General features: G+C 39.5%; 1 protein-coding gene across 43 annotated transcripts in view; it reads left to right on the top strand.

Annotated features, from left to right (window-relative positions):
* CLASP2 (cytoplasmic linker associated protein 2) overlaps positions 1–23,492 on the top strand; it is a 165,362-nt gene extending 141,870 nt beyond the window's left edge. For all 43 annotated transcript variants that reach the window (XM_060180500.1, XM_060180501.1, XM_060180498.1 and 40 more), the window contains 8 exons: positions 2,224–2,330; positions 6,915–7,068; positions 11,149–11,377; positions 13,262–13,455; positions 14,100–14,228; positions 14,849–15,055; positions 18,316–18,432; positions 21,770–23,492. In XM_060180500.1, the coding sequence (XP_060036483.1) occupies positions 2,224–2,330; positions 6,915–7,068; positions 11,149–11,377; positions 13,262–13,455; positions 14,100–14,228; positions 14,849–15,055; positions 18,316–18,432; positions 21,770–21,856 (1,224 nt within the window). In that variant the 3' untranslated portion in view covers positions 21,857–23,492. The remainder of the gene's footprint in view (positions 1–2,223; positions 2,331–6,914; positions 7,069–11,148; positions 11,378–13,261; positions 13,456–14,099; positions 14,229–14,848; positions 15,056–18,315; positions 18,433–21,769) is intronic.
* The last annotated feature ends 1,302 nt before the right edge of the window (positions 23,493–24,794 follow it).

Here is a 24,794-nt window from a genome sequence, read left to right as displayed (position 1 = left end):
CCAACTCAAAAGTATATTAAATATCTGGATAGTTAGCCCAGAAACATAAAGTACGTATAAAAAAAGTATAGCTGATACTTTCCATAATATCAGCTTCCAAGTACTTAAGTTTAGTAGCAAAGTAAGCAAAATAAACAGTTGGGATTACACGAAACTTGAAAGTTTCTGCTGAGGGGCAGTGGTAGATAGCATAATGGTTATGCAGAGAGACTCTCATGCCTGCGTTTCGAAGTCCCAGGTTCAATCCTCCTGCACCACCATAAGCCAGAGCTGGGCACTAGTCTGGTGTTTCTCTCTATTTCTATCTCTTTATCTCCATTTCTCTCAAAAAATAAAATAAATAAAATATTTAAAAAAAAAAAAAAAGCTTTTGAGTGTCGGGCGGTAGCACAGCGGGTTAAGCGCACGTGGTGCAAATGCAACAACTGGCCTAAGGGATCCCGGTTCCAGGCCCCGGCTCCCCACCTGCAGGGGAGTCGCTTCACAGGCGGTGAAGCAGGTCTGCAGGTGTCTATCTTTCTCTCCCCCTCTCTGTCTTCCCTCCTCTCTCCACTTCTCTCTGTCCTATCCGACAACGACAACAACAGTAGAACAACAAGGGCAACAAAAGGGAAATAAATATATATATATATGAGCTTCTGAAAAAGAGCCATCAGTAAGAAAAGAATAAGACATTCTTCTGAATGGGAGAAATTTGCCTGCCATACATCAGACAGAGAACTAGTATCCAAGACTTAGAAAGCACTCTTAAAACTCAAAACAACCAACCAACTGACCCCATCAAAAAAATTAGAAAAAAGGTTTGGCAAACTAACACTGTGGTTGTACAGAGGACAAAAGGAAAAAAGAGAGAGAGAGAAAGATGGAAGAGATGGGGAATTAAACATTTCATCACAGCAGGTTAAGTGCAGGTGATGCGAAGTGCAAGGAATGGCGTAAGGATCCCGGTTCGAGCGACCGGCTCCCCACCTGCAGGTGGGGTCGATTCACCGGCGATGAAGCAGGTCTGCAGGTGTCTGTCTTTCTCTCCTCCTCTCTGTCTTCCCCTCCTCTCTCCATTTCTCTCTGTCCTATCTAACAATGATGACAACAATAACAACAACAATAAGACAAGGGTAACAAAAGGGAATGAATAAATAAATATTTTAAAAAAACATTTCATCAAAGATAACTTATAGTTAGCCAATAGACACATGAAAGAAATATCCTCATCACATATAGTTGAGGGAATGCAAATCAAGATAATGAGATATAGTACATCTTTGATAATACCCTAAATAGGACAGTAAAAAGTACTAGCTAGGAAGTATAGGAAAAAAGAATCCATTCATACTATAGGTACATAACACTATGGAGTTTTCTCAAAATAATTTAAATTGACTTATCATACAGTCAGGCAATTTCTCAGCTATATATCTAGCTGAAGAATGCAAAAAGCATTTATCAGAAGTGTATGTACACAACTATTTTCATTGAGGTAATAAACGCAATAGCCAAATATGGAAACCACCAAAGTGCCCTGTGGCAGATGGATAAGGAAATTCTGGTTTGCCTACAGAAAAGAATACTATTTAACTTGAATAATAATATCTTCTCTTTTGCTACACCATGAATGGAGTTGGATCATGCTGTGTAAAATAAACCAGAATGAAAAATACAAATAAAGATGAGTTCCCATCTAGGAGTTCAGAAACAAAGCAAGGGGAAGGACAAAAGTGGAACACTAACAAACCTATGGTCCTTACCAGGTTACTGAGCAGGAGACAGATACAAAACAAGCAAGAGGCACTTGGATAAAACAACAAGGGCAGCAAAAGGGAATAAATAAAATAAATATTTTTTAAAAAGAAAAGTTTAAAAAATTATTAAAATAAAAAAAAAGAGGCACTTGGATGGAAGGTGAGGGCTATAAACATACATTTTTGCGAGAGGCGGACGACAGTCTTACAAAGCAACATGTCCTTGATGAAATAAATGTCTGTTTTTTTTAGTTTTTTTTTTTTCAATATTGATAATATTTGAGGACAGAAAATGGCTGAGAAGCTCAGTTTCTGAGTAGAGTAGTTTCCCCACAGGAATCAATAGTAGGTATTGAATGAATATTAAAAATACTGACCTATAAATATGATTCTTTCATATTGTTCCATCTTGATTGTATGCCATCCTTTAGGGTTTTTCAGTTGAACTTACCTGTCATACCTAATATTTACTTAACTTTATCAGGGTTCCGTGGGGAGTCCTTTGACAAGACCAACGCCGCGTTCACCAGCCAATTGGTCCAGTCCTCTAACTTCTCCTACCAATACATCACAGAATACTTTACCTCCGAGGTAATAAAAAGTTTTGTTTATTTATTTATTTATTTATTTATTTATTTATTTTTGCCAGAGCACTGATCATCTCTGGCTTATGGTGGTGCAAGGGATTGAACCTTGGACTTTGGAGCCTCAGGCTTGAGGGCCTCTTTCCATAACCAATATGCTATCTACCCCTACCTTAAAAAGTTTAATTTTCTATCATAATATTATATTTGCAGCTTCCATTTCTTAGAAGAATAGAGATATTTATGTAATTGTTGGGAGTCGGTATTGAAGTGGGTTAAGCACACGTGGTGCAAAGCACAAGGACCTGTGTAAGGATCCCGGTTCGAGCCCCCAGCTCCCCATCTGCAGGGGGGTTGCTTCACAAGCGGTCAAGCAGGTCTGCAGGTTTCTATCTTTCTCTCCCCTTCTCTGTCTTCTCCTCCTCTCTCCATTTCTCTCTGTCCTATCCAACAATGACAACATCAGTAACAACAACAAGGGTAACAAAGGGAATAAATAGTTTAAAAATCCCTAAAAAACAAAAGTATGTAATTGCAAGTTTCACAGTATAGCTTCATATCTCAATAATTGTGTACCACCCCATACCCACCACCAAGGTTACAGTATCATTCACTATAAAAATTTTTTATGTAATTGTATCAAATTTCCACTTGACTTGAAAGGTCTTGGACACATTAAAACTTAGCAGATTCAAATTTTTTAAGTTTTTGAGCCAATAGCATAATGGTTATGCAAAGAGACTGTCATGCCTGAAGCGCTGAGTTTCATGTTCAATCCCCTGCACCACCATAAACCAGAGCTGAGCAGTGCTCTGTTTAAAAAAATCGTTAAGTTTATAAGTGGCAATAATACTGATAACAGTTTTTGTAAATTATAACTTGTTGCATTCAAAGGCATATTTGTTTCTCAGATTTACTATATAAATCCAGTAAATTATAAATTATGTCTTTGTTTTACTACTCAGTGTAGTTAGATCTCTTGTCAGCTGGTCAGGGCTACATATAAGTAACATTGAACATACAGTTTAGGAAAATTCTGACTAAAATATTAGTCCATGGTACAAAACACAAGGCATGTATAATTTTTAGACGCTGGTGGACTTGTGATATATTTCAGACGAATCTCTTGACTTGTTAATTGATTAATATTGTTTTCCTGGACTTTAAAAAATTGTATAGTACTTTACATTTGTGATTATTAGCTAGATTTTCATGATTAGCCCTATTCCTTAGTCTGCTTTATTATATTCACTAAAATTGTTGATTATTTCATCAGCACCTCAGGGAAAAAAATGCATTGCAAAGTTGTCATCCATCCTACTTCATGATTTATGTGCAAACGGTGACTTTGATGGCTAAATTCCAACCTCCTGTGAATCTTAGAATTTGATTATAGAATTTATATCTATACCTTTTGTATTTAATGTTAGAAATTTTCTGCCTTTTAGTAAGTCTGTCAAAATACAGTTATCTCCCTTTCAAGTTAAATTGTTATTGTTAATTAGTCACAAGAATTGATGAACTTTATAAAGGGCTATAAGACAACTATTTTAGGCTTTGCTAGCCTTGCAGTCTTTTTTTTTTTTTTTTTTTACCAGAGCACTGATCAGCTCTGGTTTATGGTGATGCAAGGGATTGAACCTGGAACTTTGGAGCCTCAGGCTTGACAGTCTGTTTGCATAACCATTATGCTATCTACCCCTGCCCCCCTTGCAGTCTTTTTACCCTGACTCAATTCTTTTTTTTTTCTTTTTTTATTGGGAGATTACTGTTTTACATTTGACAGTAAATACAATAGTTTGTACATGCATAACATTTATCAGTTTTTCACATATTAATACAACTCCCAATAGGTCCTCTGTCATCCTTTTTGGACCTGTACTCTCCCCACTACCCACCCCAGAGTCTTTTACTTTGGTGCAATACACCATCTCCAGTTCAGGTTTTACTTGTGTTTTCTCTTCTGATCTTGTTTTTCAACTTCTGCCTGAGAATGAGATCATCCTACATTCATCCTTCTGTTTCTGACTGTTTATTTCACTTAACATTATTTCTTCAAGGTCCATCTAAGATGGGCTGAAAACAGTGACTTCACCATTTTTTATAGCTGAGTAGTATTCCATTGTGTATATATACCACAATTTGCTTAGCCACTCATCTGTTGTTGGATACTTGAGTTGCTTCCAGGTTTTGGCTATTACAAGTTATGCTGCTAAGAACATAGGTATACGTAATCTTTTTGGATGGGTGTGTTAGGTTCCTTAGATATATGCCCAAGAGAGGAATTGCAGGATCATAGGGTAGGTCCATTTCTAGCCTTCTGAGAGTTCCCCAGATTGTTCTCCACAGAGGTTGGACCAGTTTACATTCCCACTAGCAGTGCAGGAGGGATACTTTGACCCTACAACCTCTCCAGCATTTGTTGCTGCTACCTTTTCTTTTTTTTTTTTTTTTCTCCCCTTTCTTTTTTTATATTTATTTTATTTATTTATTACCTTTTGTTGCCCTTGTTGTTTTATTGTTGTAGTTATTATTGTTGTTGTCGTTGTTGGATAGAACAGAGAGAAATGGAGAGAGGAGGGGAAGACAGAGAGGAGGAGAGAAAGATAGACACCTGCAGACCTGCTTCACCGCCTGTGAAGTGACTCCCCTGCAGGTGGGGAGCCGGGGCTCGAACCGGGATCCTTATGCCTGTCCTTGTGCTTTGCGCCACCTGCGCTTAACCCGCTGCGCTACAGCCCGACTCCCCACTGCTACCTTTTCTGATGTATGACATTCTCAGAGGAGTGAAGTGGTATTTTATTATTGTCTTTATTTGCATTTCTTTGACAATCAAAGACTTAGAGCATTTTTTCTTGTGTTTCTCAGCCTTTTGGATCTCCTCTGTGGTGAATATTCTGTCCATGTCCTCTCCCTATTTTTGGATGGGGTTGTTTGTCTTCTTCTTGTTGAGTTCGGAAAGCTCTTTATATATTTTGGTTATTAAACGCTTGTCTGATGTTTGTTTTTCTCTTGTAGTCTTCAGCATCCTTTCCTTATCCTTATTCCTTTCCATTCTAAATGTGATGTATCTTGGTTTTTTTAAGTCTGGGTTAATTCTGTTTGGGACCCTCTGGGCTTCTTGAGCCTTTATGTCTTTTATGTTGTCTAGACTAGAGAAGTTCTCAGCTATTATGTCCTGAAGGATGCTTTCTTCCCTTCCCTCTCTTCCTCTGGTAAGCCAATAATGCATATATTTTTTTTCAAGTTATCCCATAGGTCTCTGTTGTTGTTATTAGTATCTCTTACTCTCTTTTTGAAATCTCTTACTTCTTTTTTAATTGTCTCTAATCATCCTCGATCTTTCTACTTCTGTTTTCAGCCTCATTTATTCTATATTCTCTCCCCTCTACTGTTTTCTGGAGTCCATCTATTTTGTTACTCTGTTCTAATACTGTTTTAGCTTGTTCGGCTAGTTGTGTTCTTAGCTCAGCTATTTCAGCTTTCAGCTCTCTAATAACTTTGAGATAGTTAGTGTTTTCTTCCAGAGCCTCATTTGTTGTTTCTGCATTTCTGTCGACAATTCTTTCAAACTCTTTACTCACTTCTGTTACTATTTTCTTAACTATTGTTTGGATGTTGACCTCATTATTCTGTACTTCAGACTTTGGGGGGGGGTTAGGTGGACTCTTGTCCTGGTTCATTTCTCCAGTATTTCTTCTTGTTGGTTTAACCATTCTATATAGTATGTTATGGGGTCCCTCTCTCAGTACTATTCAAATTACTAATCACTCTTGCCTGAATTGACTTGTGTCTAAGTAAGGTACTTAAAGAGTTCATGGTCATGGAAATTAACAGTTGTTTCAATATTACTTCAATCCCTAATTTGGATTACAGTGGCTGTTAAAGCCTCTTTTGTAGGCTATGGGAGTCTGAGGGCTATAAGTAGGCTTCTTAGCTTAATCACTCACTCCTGACCAAGAGATAAAGCAGGGTGGGGGAGAGATAGCACAGTGGTTATACAAAAAGACTCCCACACCCCAAGGATCCAAAGCTCCTGAAGTCATTCTAGTCCTGCCTCGTTGTGGTCCCAGGTTACCTCCTTTGGTATTCCTAGTTGATCCAGGAGAGGAGAGGAGAGGTGAGGTACACAGCTGCTGCTGCTCCATAGCCCTGCCTCCAGAAGTTCCCTCCCCTGACTCAATTCTGCTGTTATACAGTGATGGTAGCCATAGTCATATAAAGTAAGAAACTTGTTATGTTCAATTACAGTTTTAAATTTTAATTTTACTTCACTTTTGTGCATCATGAATTTTTTTAGTCACTTAAAAATGTTTTTTTTTAAGTCTTAGCTTTCAGAGGTTATACTTTGCTGCTCCCAAGTTAATCAGTACTTTAAGGTAAAAAAACAAAGTTGTTAAAATCTGTGCATTCTAGAAGCATTGTAAGCTACTCTTGATAAAGGACAAAGGGAATGTCATAGGCTTTAATCATTGATAGCTTTCAACTTTTGCTTTGCTAATTATGCTTCAAGGGATATATGTTCTTCTGTCTTTATGAATACCCTTCATAATCTCCTCCGATGTGATTAAGTTAGTTGTCTTTCTCATAGTGCATTTGATTATGACACAGAAAATATGAACTCTGAAGATATTTATAGCTCTCTTAGAGGTGTCACTGAAGCAATTCAGAATTTCAGCTTCCGCAGTCAAGAAGACATGAATGAGCCATTGAAAAGGGATTCTAAAAAAGAAGATGGTGACTCCGTGAGTATTTGGATATTCTTACATTGCAAAATTTTTATTTAAAGTGTTTCATTTTTTGTCAATTTCAGGTATAATTTTCTAGGACTCAGTTGGTGTACAGGTATTTACTGAGTATCAGCCGTGTGCCAGGGCACCATCTGGGTCTTAATTTATAAGACCAAATCAATGCCCTCAAGTTCCTTGTAGATTTTCAGACAGATATGAGTATTTGGGGGATTTAGGTTATAATGTGTATTGGAGGAAAATGATCTACTTTGGATTAGGGAAGGCTCCTCTCAGAAGGTGATATTCTATATAATGCCATAGGAGATACAGAAGACACTTTCATAAAAGCAATAGCAAGTACAGTGGCATTTATATGGAAACATGATAGGCTGTATAGTTATAGCATTTATGGAAGAGTGTGGAGACAAACACAGGCCAGAGGGCTGGGTGGTGACACACCTGGTTGACTGCACATGTCCTAATGCGCAAGGACCCTGGTTCGAGTCCCCAGTCCCCCCTGCAGGGGGAAAGTTTCACAAGTGGTGAAGTAGGTCTGCAGGTGTCTCTCTGTGTCTCTTCCTCTCACAATTTCTGGTCTTTATCAAATAAATAAAGATAATAAAATTAAAACGGAGGCCAGATAATATGGATTTTATAAGAGAAAATAAGGTTTGTTTGCTTTTTCTCTCCTGCTAAGTGTAGTGATAAAACAGACCCCCCTCAACTACTTATGATTACCATTGCTTATTTTGTTGCTTCTGCCATCATACAGAGTTTTGGGTTTCTCCTTCGCTTCTTTGAGACTTTTCTCAAAAAACAAAACAAAACAAAACAAAAAAGGAATCAAACTATTTCCTATGGCATCTGTGGTTTCTTGGCTCCTGCAAGCAAAACATCATTGCAGTATTTCAGCATGTTTTTAAAGGGCTCCTTCTGCCTCCCTGTTAGTTTTCTCCCAGTGCCCATGATGTGGCAGGTGAACCTGGAAGACTGTATGCCAAAAACCACCCCAAAAGTTGCATATGGCAGCCATAATAGTTCAATAAAAAAATCACTGCCAGGGAGTCGGGCTGTAGCGCAGCAGGTTAAGCGCAGGTGGGGCAAAGCACAAGGACCGGCATAAGGATCCTGGTTCGAGCCCCCGGCTCCCCACCTGCAGGGGAGTCGCTTCACAGGCGGTGAAGCAGGTCTGCAGGTGTCTTTCTCTCCTCCTCGGTCTTCCCCTCCTCTCTCCATTTCTCTGTCCTATCCAACAACGACAACAACAATAATAACTACAACAATAAAACAACAAGGGCAACAAAGGGAATAAATAAAAAAAAAATAAGTAAATAAAAATAAAAAAAAATCACTGCCTATTCCTTTTTTTTTTTTATTTTTTTTCTTTTTTGTTGCCCTTGTTGTTTATATCGTTGTTGTGGTTGTTGTTATTGTTGTTATTGATGTCGTTGTTCCAGATAGAACAGAGAGAAAAGGAGAAAGGAGGGAAAGACAGAGAGGGAGAGTAGGGAGTCAGGTAGCACAGTGGGTTAAGTGCAAGTGGTGCAAAACACAAGGACCGGTGTAAGGATCCTGGTTCAAACCCCCGGTTCCCCACCTGCAGGGGAGTTGATTCACAGGCGGTGAAGCAGGTCTGCAGGTGTCTGTCTTTCTCTCCCCTTCTCTGTCTTCCCCTTCTCTCTCCATTTCTCTCTGTCATATCGAATAACAACAACAATATAATAATGACAACAGCAATAATAACTTCAACAATAAAACATCAAGGGCAACAAAAGGGAATAAATAAATTTAAAAAAATAAAAATAAATAAAAAGACGGGGAGAGAAAGATAGACACCTGCAGACCTGCTTCACTGCTTGTGAAGTGACTCCCTTGCAGGTGGGGAGCCAGGGACTCGAACCGGGATCCTTGCACTTTGTGTCATGTACACTTAACCTGCTGCACCACCACCTGACCCCCTGCCTATTCCTTTTTATAAATAAATTTTTTTAAAAATCACTGCCTAATCTTGATGGTTATGCTGTGTGTTCCGGGCAGTAGGCAGTACCCAACTACCAGCCACTAGGCATATCTTCTTAGTGACACCTAAAACACCCATAACTGCCCTCCACCCTGGACACCAAGCCCAGGAGAGAGCTTGGCTGGGAGATAGGCATGACTGGAATAAGGCGAGCAGGAGAGCTCCAAGACCCCACAGCCACAATGCATGTGCCTCCTAACTGATAAATTGTACTTATCTGAAAGAAAGAAAGAAAGAAAGAAAGAAAGAAAGAAAGAAAGAAAGAAAGAAAGAAAGAAAGAAAGATCACTGCCTAGTGGAATCTTTCCTTGTTTTGTTTTTCCTAGAGCTGTCACAGTACAATGTGGGAGGTTCAAGCACTGGGTTATGACAGAGTGAATTTGAATCTAGGGCCAGAAATATGTAGTCACACTGCCACTTCTACGTAAGCCTCAGTGTTCTCACTAGGAACATAGAGATTTAATACCTACCTTAAAGGTTGTTGTGAGGACTGGGGAAGTGACTCAGCATGGCACATGCTCACATGGATAATGTCCCAGGTTCATTCCTGCGAAACGTGTGAGGGCAATCAAACCAGAATTAGAGAGTGGTCAAATGGTGCTTTGTGTTCTCACTCTCCCATTGAAAGAACTAAAATAAGGGTGCCGGGTGGCGACACTCCTGGTTGAGTGCATGTTACAGTGTGCAAGGACCCTGATTCAAGCCCCTGGCTCCCACCTACAGGGGGAAACCTTCACAAGTGGTGAGGCAGTGCTTCAGGTGTCTATCTCTCTCCTTCTCTGCCTTCCCCCTCCTCTCAATTTCTGTCTCTATCCAATACATAAAGATAATAAAAAAATTTTTAAAAGAAAGAAAATGAATAAATAAATAATTGGGCTAGGAAGGTTGCTTAGTAGTGGAGCATGAGACCCTGATTTTAGTCTCTGGCACCACAATTGTTAAAAATAGGGAATATTGGAGATCTTGTGATTCCATCTAGCCCTGACTTACTTACTTCTCTCTCTCTCTCTCTCCTTCTCCCTCTCCCTCTTTCTTTCTTTCTTTCTTTCTTTCTTTCTTTCTTTCTTTCTTTTCTTCTCTTTTCTTTCTTGTGCCTCCAGGGTTATCACTGGGGCATTCCCATTTCTTTTGCCCTTGTTGTTGTTGTTGGATAGGACAGAGAAAAATCAAGGGTGGAGGGGAAGACAGAGGGAGAGAGAAAGACAGACACACACCTGCAGACCTGCTTCACCGCTTGTGAAGCGACCCCTTCCCTGCAGCTGGGAAGCCAGGGAGCTCAAACTGGGATCTTTATGCTGGTCCTTGCACTTCACGCCACATGTGCTTAACCTGATGCGCTACCACTCAACACCCCCGACTTCTTTCTTAAGCTTCCTGTCTTATCCATCAACTACCTTTTTGTTGTTGTTCTCATCCTGTTTTCTTCTGCTTTGTTTTTGCCACGAGGGTTATTGCTGAGGCTCAGTGCCTGCACTTGGAATATCTGTTCACTGCAGCCATTTTTCCCTCTCCCCACCACACCTTTTATTTGAGAAATTGATGGGGGTGGGGTGGGGAGAGAGAGAGAAAGAGAGACGCCTGAAGGCCATTTTTCCCCCTTTTGTTGCCCTTGTTGTTGTAGCCTCATTGTGGTTATTATTATTGCCATTGTTGATGTTGTCATTGTTGGATAGGACAGAGAGAAATGAAGACAAGAGGGGAAGACAGAGAGGGAGAGAGGAAAATAGACACCTGCAGACCTGCTTCACTGCTTGTGAGGCGACTCCCCTGAAGGTGGGGAACTGGGGGCTCAAACCAGGATCCTTACACCAGTCCTTGCGCTTTGCATCATCTGTGCTTAACCTGCTGCACTACCACCCGACTCCCAGTTGTGATATCTTTATACATCTTTAAGCTTTCATATTTCTAATATGTTTTAAGCCATCATGTATTGATAGTCAATATTTAAATTGTTTTCAGTTTGTTAGTTGCCTTTCCAAAATAGCCTTTGAAGTAGCAAGGAAGCATGTTTTTTGAATTTTGAAGCAATATCTGAAAATAAGTTAATTTGTTTTTCCTCTGATTCCTATTAATAGATGTGTGGCGGTCCTGGGATGTCTGACCTAAGAGCAGGAGGTGATGCTACTGACTCGGGCCACACAGCCCTTGATAACAAAGCTTCACTGCTCCATTCCATGCCTGCTCACTCTTCTCCACGCTCTCGAGACTATAATCCGTATAACTACTCAGATAGCATCAGCCCCTTCAATAAGTCTGCCCTCAAGGAAGCCATGTTTGATGACGATGCTGATCAGTTTCCTGATGGTAAGTTCTAGATCATTTTGCTTGTGTGTATTTCTGGGGACTGATGGTAGGTAAGGGAGTCTTTTATTTTACACCTCAAAATAAGGATCTTTGGGATGAGAATGTTTTCCATCCTCCAAGAACCTGTTTCTAATGATTTTGTTCCTTTCTTCTCCAGAATAAGAAGGCAACCCATCCCGGAATTAAGAAAACCTTGGTGACCTCCCAAAAATAACTGAAACTAATTATAGCTTATGATTTTAGCTTGGTTTTGTTATTGGTTGGTTGGTGTTTGTTTCACCGGAGTTATCACTGGGTCTCTGCCTATACTATAAATCTGCTGTTCCCAGTGGCCATTTTTCCTATTTATTTATTTATTTATTTGTGTATTTCTGTATAGTACAGACAAATTGAGAGGGAAAGAGAAATAGAGACACTTGCAGACCTGCTTCACCTCTCATAAAGCTTCCCCTCTGTAGGTAGGGAGTGGGAGCTCGATCCTAGGTTCTTAAGCATAACACATTTGCATAACTGGGTGCACCACTCCCCACCCCCCAAGTTTAGCTTATCTCTGGACATAGTTCACTCATTTTTTTTAAAGAATTCCTTCTGGGGGGCTGGGCAGTGCTCATGGCGCAAAGCTCAAGGACCGGCATAAGGATCCCTATTCTAGCCCCCGGCTGCAGGCAGGTCACTTCACAGGCGGTGAAGAAGGTCTGCAGGTATCTATCTTTCTCCTCCCCTCTCTGTCTTCCCATCCTCTCTTGATTTCTCTCTGTCCTACCCAACAACAACAACAACAAAATAGCAATAATAACAGTAACAACAACAAGGGCAACAAAAATGGGGGCAGGGAAAGGCCTCCAGGAGCAGTGGCTTCATAGTGCAGCACGGAGCCCCAGCGATAAGCCTGAAAGAGAAAAAAAAATTGTGGTTGTCTAGCTGCGCTATTGTTTCTTTCTTTTTATCACCTTTTGTTACCCTTGTTGTTTTGTTGTTGTAGTTATTGTTGTTGTTGATGATGTCGTTGTTGTTGGATAGGACAGAGAGAAATCCACTACTCCTGTAGGCATTACAGTGCTTGAGGACTCAAGTTCAAGCCCCCATTCCCCACGGGGACACTTAACATGAGGTGAATCAGTGCTGTGGGTCTCTCTCTTTCTACCTCTATCTCCTCCTCTTCCACTCACAACTTCTCTCCATATCTCTCTCTCTCTCTTTTTTTTTTATAACCAGAGCACTGCTCAGCTCTGGCTTACGGTGGTACAGGGGATTGAACCTAGTACTTTGGAACCTCAGTCATGAAAGTCTGTTTGCATAACCATTATGCTATCTATGCCCCTCTTTTTTTTTTTAAGATTTTATTTATTTATTAATGAGAAAGAGAACCAAACATCACTCTCGCACATGAGGGGATTGAACTTAGGACCTCATGCTTGAGAGTCCAGTACTTTATCTACTGCACCATCACCTGGACCACACTCCATGTCTATCCAAAATAAATAAAATGTTATTTTTAAAAAAAAATGGAGTATTCAAGCATTGTGATCCTCTTGGCATGAGACCAATAGAAATGTTTACTGAGTATATAAGAATGACATAGTTGGAATTTGCTCAAAATATTGCTGGGGGTAGGAAGGGTGAAGAAGAACTAAAAACAAAGCAACTCCTAATAATTGTCCTGCGCATAGGTATTTTAGAGTTATTATTTAAGCACTATCGTGACTTTTCATTATTAAAAAAAAAGTTTTAAACTAGTGTTGATATTCTAGAAGTAGCAAATAGTCATTTTCCTTGGTTTCTTTTTGCAATCAACATTATGTTTCATTATGTTATAAAGTTGTCCTCCCCTTACCTATGAGGATTGGCCTATAAAGTCACTGGATTAATATGTCCCTTTGACAGAGCTGTCCTTAGACCATTCCGACCTGGTAGCAGAATTGTTGAAGGAGTTGTCTAACCATAATGAGCGTATAGAAGAAAGAAAAATCGCTCTCTATGAACTGATGAAACTGACACAGGAAGAATCTTTCAGTGTTTGGGATGAACACTTCAAAACAATATTATTATTATTGCTTGAAACCCTCGGGGATAAAGAGGTAAAACTGCAAGATATATATGTACACGTTGGCCTACCTACCCATGCTTAGCTTGTTCGCCATTACCTGTTCCTCTCTACATAGATTTGGAAATTGGGGAAATGAGTCTCTTCTGCTGCTGTTTAGATATGGAACATTCACCATAAAGAACTTTTTTTGGCGCCGTGTGTGCTTAACCCACTGAGCTACTTATCACCTGGCCCCCTAGATAATCACACATTTTAATTCCTAATGAAATCATTGATTCAACAATAATCACTGCAAGCAATGATCAGTTAAAAGTTTGATGGGGAACTTTACATTGATAGAATCAAGTTTTTCAACCAAATACTTGAAATTTTTTGAAAAAGAAAAATAACAGAAAAATGAATCATTACTTTTATAGGAGTACATGGGTTCTTTTTACAAATTTAAAATAACTCAGAAATAAACTTGCTTTTAATAGTCAGGATATCATTGGGTTTTGATTTCTTGCAGATATAACAAGTATGGTATAAATTTTCAACTAGAGGTGTTAATAGAATATACCACATACTTTATGTAGTTGTCTTCAATTCCCATCTGACATTAAGAGCTTTAAGTTGTAGAAATTAAAAATATTAATGACTGTCTGCAACCCAAAATACTAAAATGTTTCTTCTTAGCCTACTATCAGGGCTTTGGCCTTGAAGGTTTTAAAAGAAATCCTAAGACACCAGCCTGCAAGATTTAAAAATTATGCAGAACTTACTGTCATGAAGACATTGGAAGCACACAAAGATCCTCATAAGGAGGTAAGTTACTTGACAATTCAATTGTTTTCATTTATATTGTCTCTAGGGCTTCACTGCTCCTGACCAACTTTTCTAGATAGCGACAGGGCTGAGGAGATAGTATTATGGGCATTCGAGAAGACTTTAATGCCTGAGGCACCAGAGGTCCCATGTTCAATCTCCAGCATTACCAGTCATCATAAGCCAGAGCTGAGCAGTGCTCTGGTGGAGAAAGGAGGAAAAATAAAGACACCATAGCACCAAAGTTTCCAATGTGCTGGGGCCCAGGCTCAAACCTGAGTTGTATACATGGCAAAGCAGTTATATTATCTAATTGAGCTCTTTTACTGGTCCTTTACATTCTATTTTATTGTCAATACCACTTACATTATTATGTATAGCACATATATGCTGCTTAAAAAAGTACCCTTAGCAGTCATTCCCTTAGTAAATAGTCGATCTTCAAGGTAACACCTGATTGACATGCAAGCATGTATCTAATTAAACAAATTATGACTGTATGGTGGGCTTTTACCTAAAATAGGTCAGCTCTAGGAAACCATTTTTGTGACATTTTGTACCGAAGACACAGCATAACATTTTAAAACGTGACTTCCTAGCTTAGTTTCCTCTTGTTTTAGGTGGTGAGATCTGCTGAGGAAGCAGCATCAGTGCTGGCCACTTCAATCAGCCCAGAGCAGTGCATCAAAGTGCTGTGTCCCATCATCCAGACTGCAGATTACCCAATTAATCTGGCTGCCATCAAAATGCAAACTAAAGTGATAGAGAGAGTGTCCAAGGAAACCCTTAACCTGCTTTTGCCAGAGATTATGCCAGGGCTGATACAGGTAAGCAACAAAGATTGGAAAACAAAACAAAACAAACGTTACTTTTGGGTGCAGGCAAATGAGTGGCATGACTAGACCTCCCTGCTATCTTGAATGTTCAAAGTAAAGACTTTCTGTAACTACCTCTTTATAGTCTGTATATGTCTGTGTGTCAGTGCATATGTGTAGTGAAGTATATATGATAGAAATTTTACCATTTAACCATTTTTACATATAATTAAGTGGCATTAAACATATTTACAGTGTTGTACAACCATCACATGCACTTCTAAAATTTTTTTCATCAACCCAGATAGAAACCCATTGATTAAGAATTCCACATTCCCCTTCCCTCAACCAATAGCAAACCCTAGTTTATTTTCTGTCCCTTGTCATATTTTCTAGGTTCCTTGTTTAAGTGGAACCATATAGTACTTGTACCTTTGTGGCTGGCTTATTCCGTTTAGATAATGTTCTTAGGATGCACCTATGTTGTAGCCGCAGGCTGAATAATGTTTCATTCATATATGCTACAGCTGTTTATCACTTTATCTAATGAAACAGAGGTTATTTCCTTTCTAATTAATTTAAGAATCACAACATGTTCCTTGTAATATTTCTTCTTTTTTTGTAATATTGCTTGTATCAGTGCATACATCTAGAAAGATAATGCCTAAATATTGCCAGATTTCTCTCCAAAGTGGTTATATTTAATATCAGATGCAATTTTTTCTACACATGTAACCTATCAATATAATAGTTTTAGCGAAAATTTGACCATGTGCTGTACCATGTTTTGCTTAACTTAATCGTAGATTAGGAAGTTTTCTCACTTAATAATTAATATTCATAATTTTAGTGGCTAACTAGTATTACAAAGTATGTGTATTAGTTTCCTTCCTAGAGAGAAATAGCCACTTATCTTTTGCACCTATGGTATGATTTTTGTGATTTTGTTCTAGCCTCATGTTAACTAAATCGTGAAGTCCTGGAAGACCCAAATCTATCATTAAGAATAGTATATGTGGGGAGTCGGGCTGTAGCGCAACGGGTTAAGCGCAGGTGGCGCAAAGCACAAGGACCGGCATAAGGATCCCGGTTCGAACCCCGGCTCCCCACCTGCAGGGGAGTCGCTTCACAGGCGGTGAAGCAGGTCTGCAGGTGTCTATCTTTCTCTCCCCCTCCCTGTCTTCCCCTCCTCTCTCCATTTCTCTCTGTCCTATCCAACAACGACAACAACAATAATAACTACAACAATAAAACAACAAGGGCAGCAAAAGGGAATAAACAAAATAAATATTTAAAAAATAATAAAAATTAAAAAAAAAAAAAAAGAAAAAAGAATAGTATATGTGGGAGTCGGGCGGTAGTGCAGTGATTAAGTGCACGTGGCACAAAGCACAAGGACCAGCATAAGGATCCCGGTTCGAGCCCCCGGCTCCCCACTTGCAGGGCAGTCACTTCATAAGTGGTGAAGCAGGTCTGCAGGTGTCTATCTTTCTCTCCCCTTCTCTGTCTCCCCTTCCTCTCTCCTTTTCCAACAATGAAAATATCAATAATAACTACAATAAAACAAGGGCAACAAAAAAGGAAAATGAATAAATAAATATTAAAAAAAAAGAGGGGGTCGGGCGGTGGCACAGTGGGTTAAGCGCACGTGGCGCAAAGCGCAGGGACCGGTGTAAGGATCCCGGTTCGAGCCCCCGGCTCCCCACCTGCAGTGGAGTCGCTTCACAGGTGGTGAAGCGGGTCTGCAGGTGTCTATCTTTCTCTCCCCCTCTCTCTCTGTCTTCCCCTCCTCTCTCCATTTCTCTCTGTCCTATCCAACAACAAAGCAACGTCAACAATGGCAATAATAACCGCAACGAGGCTGCAACAACTAGGGCAACAAAAAGGGGGAAAAGTGGCCTCCAGGAGTGGTGGATTCATGGTGCAGGCACCGAGCCCAGCAATAACCCTGGAGGAAAGAAAAAAAAAGAAAAAAAGAATAGAAATTAATCCTTTCTTAAATAAAAAAAAAAAAAAAAGTATATGTGTCTGACCAGACCTCCCTGGACAGACAACCCCACCAATGTGTCCTGGAGCTCCACTTCCCCAGAGCCCCACCCCACTAGGGAAAGAGAGAGACAGGCTGGGAGTATGGATCGACCTGTCAACACCATGTTCAGCGCAGAAGCAATTACAGAAGCCAGACCTTCCACCTTTTGCAACCCACAATGACCTTGGGCTCATATTCCCAGAGGGTTAAAGAATAAGAAATCTATCAGGGGAGGGGATGGGATACAGAGTTCTGGTGGTGGGAATTGTGTGGAGTTGTACTCCTATTATCCTATGGTTTTGTCAATGTTTCCTTTTTATGAATAAATAAATAAATAAAATTTTAAAAAAAGAATAGTATATGTGGTCTAGGACGTGGCTTAGTGGATAAAGTGTTAGTCTCTCAATCATGAGGTCCTGAGCTCTATCCCTGGCAGCACATGTACCGGAGTGATGCTCTGGTTCTCCTCTCTCTCCTCCTATTCCTTTCATTAATAAATTAAAATATTTAAAAATATATATGTATATAATTTGCTTATGCCATACATCTAATAGGTATGGGATACTATCATGCCTCACTTAACAATTCAGCTTGCAGTGGACCACAAATTTGAGGGTGCTCCCTCCCAGTAAGTGTATACTGTATAACCTAAGCATGTAGTAGGCTATACCATCTGGGTTTGCTATCCCTACAACAATAAAGTAAAATCAACAGAACAATTAAATGACACATTTCTCAGAACACCTCTCTGTTGTTGAAAAAGGTATCAGTGTGTGTTGAATGCAGTTTAGGGTAATGGTAAGGCCGGGAACAGATGTCAAAATTAATTCAGCCCGTGTTGTAGGAATGCCTTGACTACCTAGCCAAGGAGGTGTTTTTGTTTTGTTTTTGTTTGTTTGTTTGTTTTTTCTTAGTATTGAGGAGCTATTGAGTTCCCTGAGGTGAATACATTAGGACCACTTGGAGACTTTTTGTAGGGTGATGAGGCAGCCTCTGAGCATAGGACTGCAGCTTTCCCAAGCCAAGTAAGAGCAAGCCCGGTAGGGAAAGCTAAGGATGAGTGACGCTGCCAAAGGCAAGATGGAAGGAGAGCTGAGCTGTCTGTTCCTGTCAAGGGACCTTTCCTCACTCCAGGCTCTTTGATTAACTGGACAGCTCACCTTTGAGTTGCGCCTGCTTTCTCTGTTGGAAAGGTGCTTGGCTCAGGTCGCACAGGAGTGCTAATAAAAACTTTTCTCTTTAGGGTTACGATAATTCAGAGAGCAGTGTTCGAAAAACCTGTGTCTTCTGCCTGGTGGCTGTTCATGCAGTAATCGGTGATGAGTTAAAACCACATCTTAGTCAACTCACTGGCAGTAAAGTAAGTAGTGCTGCTTTTTCGCAAGATGATAGCCAGGGGGCAGCTTCCATATTCTAGTTCTTTTTGTGTGTTAAAGGTTGACTTTTAATGAGTCAGGTATCAAACATCCAGTTCATTCCTCCTACATTTGTATTTAAGCTGTTACTACTTTCAGGTAAGGAGCTAGCAGTTTGTGGATGATTGGTACTGCTGTGAAAGAAATAACTATAGCTTTTAGTTTTTTGTAATAGTAACTGACTCTTTCTGATTTCCACACTCAAATCCTTACCTCCCATGGACTGCTGAATTTAGAGTTGCATATTTATGGATTAATTTACATCTCCCAAAACATGAAATATATGAATATTTTAAAAATTATTCCCAGGGGGCTGGGAGGTAGTGAACCCAATTAAATGCACGCATTACCATGGACAGCAACCCAGGTTCAAGCCCCTGCTCCCCAACCACAGGGAGGACGCTTCATGAGTGGTGAAGCAGGCCTACAAATTGCTGTCTTTCTTCCTTTCTGTTTCATAGTCCCTTCTTCAATTTCTCTCAGTCCTATCAAATAAAACAGAAAAAAGGAAGGGGTTGGGTTGGACAGCATAATGGTTATGCAAGAAGACTTTCATGCCTGAGGCTTGAGGGTTGCAGGCCAATTTGGGAGTTAGGCATACTGTCATTTAAAGAAAAACAAGTGCCTGTATGGTACTTCACTTTTTGTGAAGCTTCCCCCTGCGGGTGGGGGCCAGAGGCTTAAACCAGGGCCTTTGCACACTGTAATGTGTACACTTAACCAGGTGTACCAACACCCAGTCCATACAGAGTGGTTTTTTTAAATAAAAATTATTTCAGTTTTTGTGATAAGCTCAGGTTAAGGTCCTGATAATCAGGAGTTGTCTGTAAAATTGAAATCCCTTACTTTATGAGAAAACTAGGCAGTCAGTCGATAAAAATTGGTGCATAGCAAGGACTGGCGTAAGGATCCTGGCTCAAGCCCCTCACTCCCCACCTGCAGGGGGGTCGCTTCACAGGCGGTGAAGCAGATCTACAGGTGTTTGTCCTTCTCTCCCCTTCTCTGTCTCCTCTCCTCTCTCGATTTCTCTCTGTCTATCCAACAATAACAACAACAGCAATGACAACAACAATAACAACAACAGTAAGGGTAACAACAAGGGCAACAAAATGGGAAAAATGGCCTCCAGGAGCAGTGGATTGATAGTGCAGTCACCGAGCCCCAGCAATAACCCTGGAGGCAAAAAAAAAAAATTACACACACACACACACACACACACGTATGGCATTTCATGGTAAAGACTGAAAAGTTAATACAGAAAGATCGAATCAAAAACATATTTAAAGATGTATTTTTTGGGCGTCGGGAGGTAGCGCAGTGGGTTAAGAGCAGGTGGCACAAAGCATAAGGACCGGTGTAAGGATCCAGGTTCAAGCCCCCGGCTCCCACCAGGGGAGTCGCTTCACAAGCGGTGAAGCAAGTCTGCTGGTGTCTTATCTTTTTCTCTTCCTCTCTGTCTTCCCTTCCTCTCTCCATTTCTCTCTGTCCTATGTCCTCTACAATGACGACAATAGTAACTACAGAAATAAAAAGAATCAACAAGGGCAACAAAAGGGAATAAATATTTTTTAAAAGATGTATTTTTTTTCATGAGAGAAAAACCGGAACAGTGCTCAGTTCTCTATCTCTCTCTCTCTCTCTCCCTCCCGCCCCTTCTTTTGTCATCTCCAGAGCCTCAGGCTAACTTTTTCAGAGAGAGACAGATAAAGAAGAAACTAAAACATTGAAATTCCCACAATAGGGGCTGGGCTTGAACCTGAGGTACACACAGCAGCCCACTATTGAACTATGCTCAGGGCTGACATCAAGTGATGGTGGGAACTGAACCTAGGACTATTTGGAGCCTTAAGACATGAAAGTCTGATGCACTACCACTTTGCAATCTCTCTGACCATGAAAACATTCAGTTTAGGCATATGGTAACCTAGTTGTCTAAGATCTTGGTCCTGAAACTGAAGTATCTAATTTCCTTTCTTTGCTTTTCTTTCTTTTTTTTCTTTATTTTTTGGAGACAGAGGGTGGAGGTAAATAGCATAATGGTTATGCAAACAGACTCAAATGCCTGAGGCTCTGAAATCCTATGCCACTGTGAGCCAGAACTGATTAATGCTCTGGTGAGAGAGAGAGATAGAGAGAGAGACAGAGAAACTGAGGGAAGAAAAGGAGAAATAGAGACACTTGCAGCTCGGCTTCACTGTTCATGAAGCTTTCTCCCTGCAGCTGAGGACCAGGATCTTGAACCACATTCTTGCACATTGCAACATGTATGCTCTACCAAGTACACTATCACCCAGCCTAGGTATTTTCTTTCCTGGCCTACTTCTTAGCTACCCTTGTGACTCAAACAATGACTTATAAATTCTCTATTTAAGCCATTCATCTATAATATTGTGAAAATATGAAAGGTAATACAAGGCAGTGTGTTGTACTGCACATAGTGCTCAGATATTTGTCATTATTGTCTTAATGGTCACTTCTATTTTTTAAAATCTACTTTAAGTTTTATGTCTTAACCACTACACCTTTTTGGAAAAGCATGGTAGAAATCTCCGTTGTGAACAAAACTGTGACCCTAAATATGTTAAGGAGCCAGGCAGTCATTCACCTGATTAAGTGAATCTGTTAACATACACAGGGACCCAGGTTCAAAAAAGAAGGTCCCGAGCCCCTACCTAAAGGAGCAAAGTTTCACAAGTAGTGAAGCAGTGCTACAGTTGTCTTTCTCTCCTTCTCTATCCCCTTTTCCTCCCAGTTTCTCTCTGTCCTATCAAATAAAGTTTAAAAACATGTAGACAGTTCTTATAGCCTGGGAGGTAGTCCAGTGAGGTCCCAAGTTTGATCCCCAGCATCACGTATGCCAGAGTGATGCTCAGGTTCTCTCCTCAACTCCCATACATCATAAATAAATAAAGGATGGGAAGGGGCTTACCTGCTTGAGTACACACATTACACTCACTGCACAAGGACCCAGGTTCAAGCCCCCGGCCCCCACCTACATGGGGAAAGCTTCACAAGCAGTAAAGCAGGTCTGTAGGTATCTCTCTTTCCCTCTCCGTCTCCCCCTTCCCTATTAATTTCTTTCTCTATGCAAAATAAATAGAAATTAATTTTGAAAAATCAATACATATTTTAAAAAATAGTAACTTAGAACATGATGATAATACCTCCATCTAAAATCTTATCTCTTAAAGCTCATATATGTATATATAACATTTTATTCAGCATCTCACTATAAATTCGATAAGCTTGCTCATGTGACATGTGTTTGACTTGAATCTACAGATGAAGCTACTGAATCTCTACATCAAACGTGCACAGACAGGTTCCGGAGGAGCTGATCCCACTACTGATGTTTCTGGACAAAGTTAGTGAAGTCAATTGAAGTGAACCAGGTCTCTCAAAGAAAAGACGAGACAGACCACCCCATCAATGAAAGGAAATTTTCAAACAAATCTTTTGGAACTTACCATTGTTTCACAGTTTTTGTTTTCTGTTTGGTTTTGTATTTTCTGTAACAGAGGGCTATCCTCAGTCTGCATGTAACTTTTATGATAGTTATTCCAAACTCAAGAAGAAGCAGTATTAACATCATTTGATCAGTACAAAGTGATTTTCAACCTAATTCGTCATTTCACCTGTTTGTCCTTTTTTGTCTTCCCATTAACCTTTGCCAGTGTTATGATTGTATAATTTTTTTCTTTTTGCATTTATTCAATTGCAGAATATTCCTATGGCTACTTTGAGATTTGTTCCGTATCATGTCCTATGCTAGAAATCTTGAAATGATGTGAATCAAAGCAGGACTCATTTCAACTACAGCTGGTCTCTGTTGGTGTGATGGTGATACATTGTCATTAGTTGCAACTTCTTTGGGTAATCTATAGTTAAAAACTAAGACCTCAAAGAGAAATATTACAGAATCAGCCAGTTCTGTAAGACTGAGATTTATGGTTATTGATCTTGCCATCTTTATTTAAAACCATGTCCCCTCTGTGATCCCTTAAGAAAGCTGCACCAAATCATCTTCCTGTTTTGTTTTGTTTTTCCTTGATACTTACTAAAATAGAAAGTCTCATCGCAGGGTTTTTCTTTGTTTTGTTTTCGTTTTTTTATCTTTGTTGTGAATGATGCTTTCTTATTTATTAATATAAAATTCACTTATGAATAGATTTGATGGAAACAGACAAAACAAATCAAGTGCATGTGTGTCCTTGACATCTTCTGGTTCTCATTTAGTAAACAAATTATTGAGGCATGAAAGTCAGCCAGCACCTTTTCTTTAAGTGGTGGACCTGGTTTCCTTTTATCATAAAATTGTCTTACTTGGGAACATTGATCCTGATGAGAGAGAGAAAGAGAGAAGAGAGGATGGTGCCAAGGCTATAGTCTTTGTATAATGGGCTTAAATGCTCTACCTCTTCAGGGCTAATACTTTTATTTGAACTGCTGCCTGTGTGTGCTTTGGAAAACTTTTTAAAGGGTGATTTTTCTCTTACTTTCTAACAAAAACAAAACGAAGCAAAAAACTTTAATCACCTTTTGCTACACTTATTCTTTTGATGTGCAGCCAGTGTTCAAAAAATCAGTTACAATGAAAGACAAGTTAGGTCATTTGGAACCAGGTTACTAATGATTTCTCATCTTGACCTGTTTTAATTCTAACATAAAGTGAATTTGACTGGAAAGGCAGATAGCTATTAGAGAAGCAATTTGCAACTGTTAAATTTACCTGTACTTGCTTTGTTTAATTGAAAAAAATGTAGAAATGTATGTAAAACTTTAAAATGGGTACTGAATGGAGAATTTGTCATATTCTTTACCTTTTTTTGTTTCTGTTCTAGCAGCAGGAAAATAGTTTCTCTATAAAATAGTTTTCCCCTTTTACCTATAACAACTTTGTTTTCTGCTGTTAACTACATTGTGTATTTATAGTTTTATGCTTACTGTTGTGCATATACTGGCAATAAAACTGTACATAACATTACTTGAAAAAAATAACAGCACATATCTGTTTTTTTTCTGTGTTTCTGTGTAGCAAGTCATTTAATAACTAGGTTCTTAAAGTCTTTAGAAGATATTCTTGTTAATTTTATAAATGCATTTGAAGAGATCTATCAAAAGTAGAAGCCATGGTCAAATAAATGTACATAAACAGTATTTGAAACATTGAACTTATCTCAGTAATGTTCTGCTCATGACCTTCAGTGTGTTTTATGATTTTTTAAATCCAAATATTTATTATCTTTTGACTTATATTGTAAAGCCCTGTTTTAACTGCTGTTAACTAAATAGAGCAAATTAAGATGAATAATAATTCTACTTAAGGGAGTTGGGCAGTAGCACAGTGGCTTAAGCACATGTGGCCCAAAGCACAAGGACCAGCGTGAGAATCCCTGTTTGAGCCCCCAGCTCCCCACCTGCAGGGGGGATCCCTTCACAGGCGGTGAAGCAGGTCTGCAGGTGTCTATCTTTCTCTCCCCTTCTGTCTTCCCCTCCTCTCTCCGTTTCTCTCTGTCCTATCTAACAATGACGACATCAATAGCAACAACAATAACTACAACAACAATAAAAACACGGGCAACAAAAAGGAAAATAAATTTAAAAAATAGTAATTCTACTTAAGTAATTGCTATTAACAGGCACTTAAGAAAGGAATGGACTTAGTAGCAAAGCAGTATAGTTTCGTGTAACTAAGTGAAAGCTAGTATATGAAAACATCAGAAAATCATGTTTAAAATCCTGTAATGTCAGCTCACAAGAACATGACAATTATTACTGCTTTCTACATGCCCTATACCTTTAATCTGTTCATTGCAGAAATATATTTAGATGTCACCTATTAAAGACTTTTGATAAAGAATAAAAAAATTAAAAAAAACTACTGGTTGGGAGTCAGACAGTAGCACAGCGGGTTAAGCGCATGTGGCGCGAAGCCCGAGGACCGAAGTAAGGATCCCTGTTTGAGCCCCCGGCTCCCCACCTGCAGGGGAGATGCTTCACAGGTGGTCAAGCAGGTCTGCAGGTGTCTATCTTTCTCTCCCCCTCTCTGTCTTCCCCTCCTCTCTCCATTTCTCTCTGTCCTATCCAACAATGTCTTCAACAACAATAATAATAACTACAACAACAAAATAACAAGGGCAACAAAAGGGAAAATAAATAAAAAATTAAAACAAAAAAGGCTACTTGTTAAATTTTTCTTGCTTCCTTCTCACCCAAACTAATTCACTTACTGAGCTGTTTAGAGTGAATTAAAGTCATACAGTACAGTTCCAGTTCATAAAACATGTTTTGTTTCTCCCAAGTTTTC

The sequence above is a fragment of the Erinaceus europaeus genome, chromosome 21, assembly GCF_950295315.1.
Source record: "Erinaceus europaeus chromosome 21, mEriEur2.1, whole genome shotgun sequence".
NCBI classification, from domain to species: Eukaryota; Metazoa; Chordata; class Mammalia; order Eulipotyphla; family Erinaceidae; genus Erinaceus; species Erinaceus europaeus.
The sequence above is the reverse complement of the archived record's forward strand: the minus strand, read 5'-3'. Positions and strand labels throughout refer to the sequence as shown.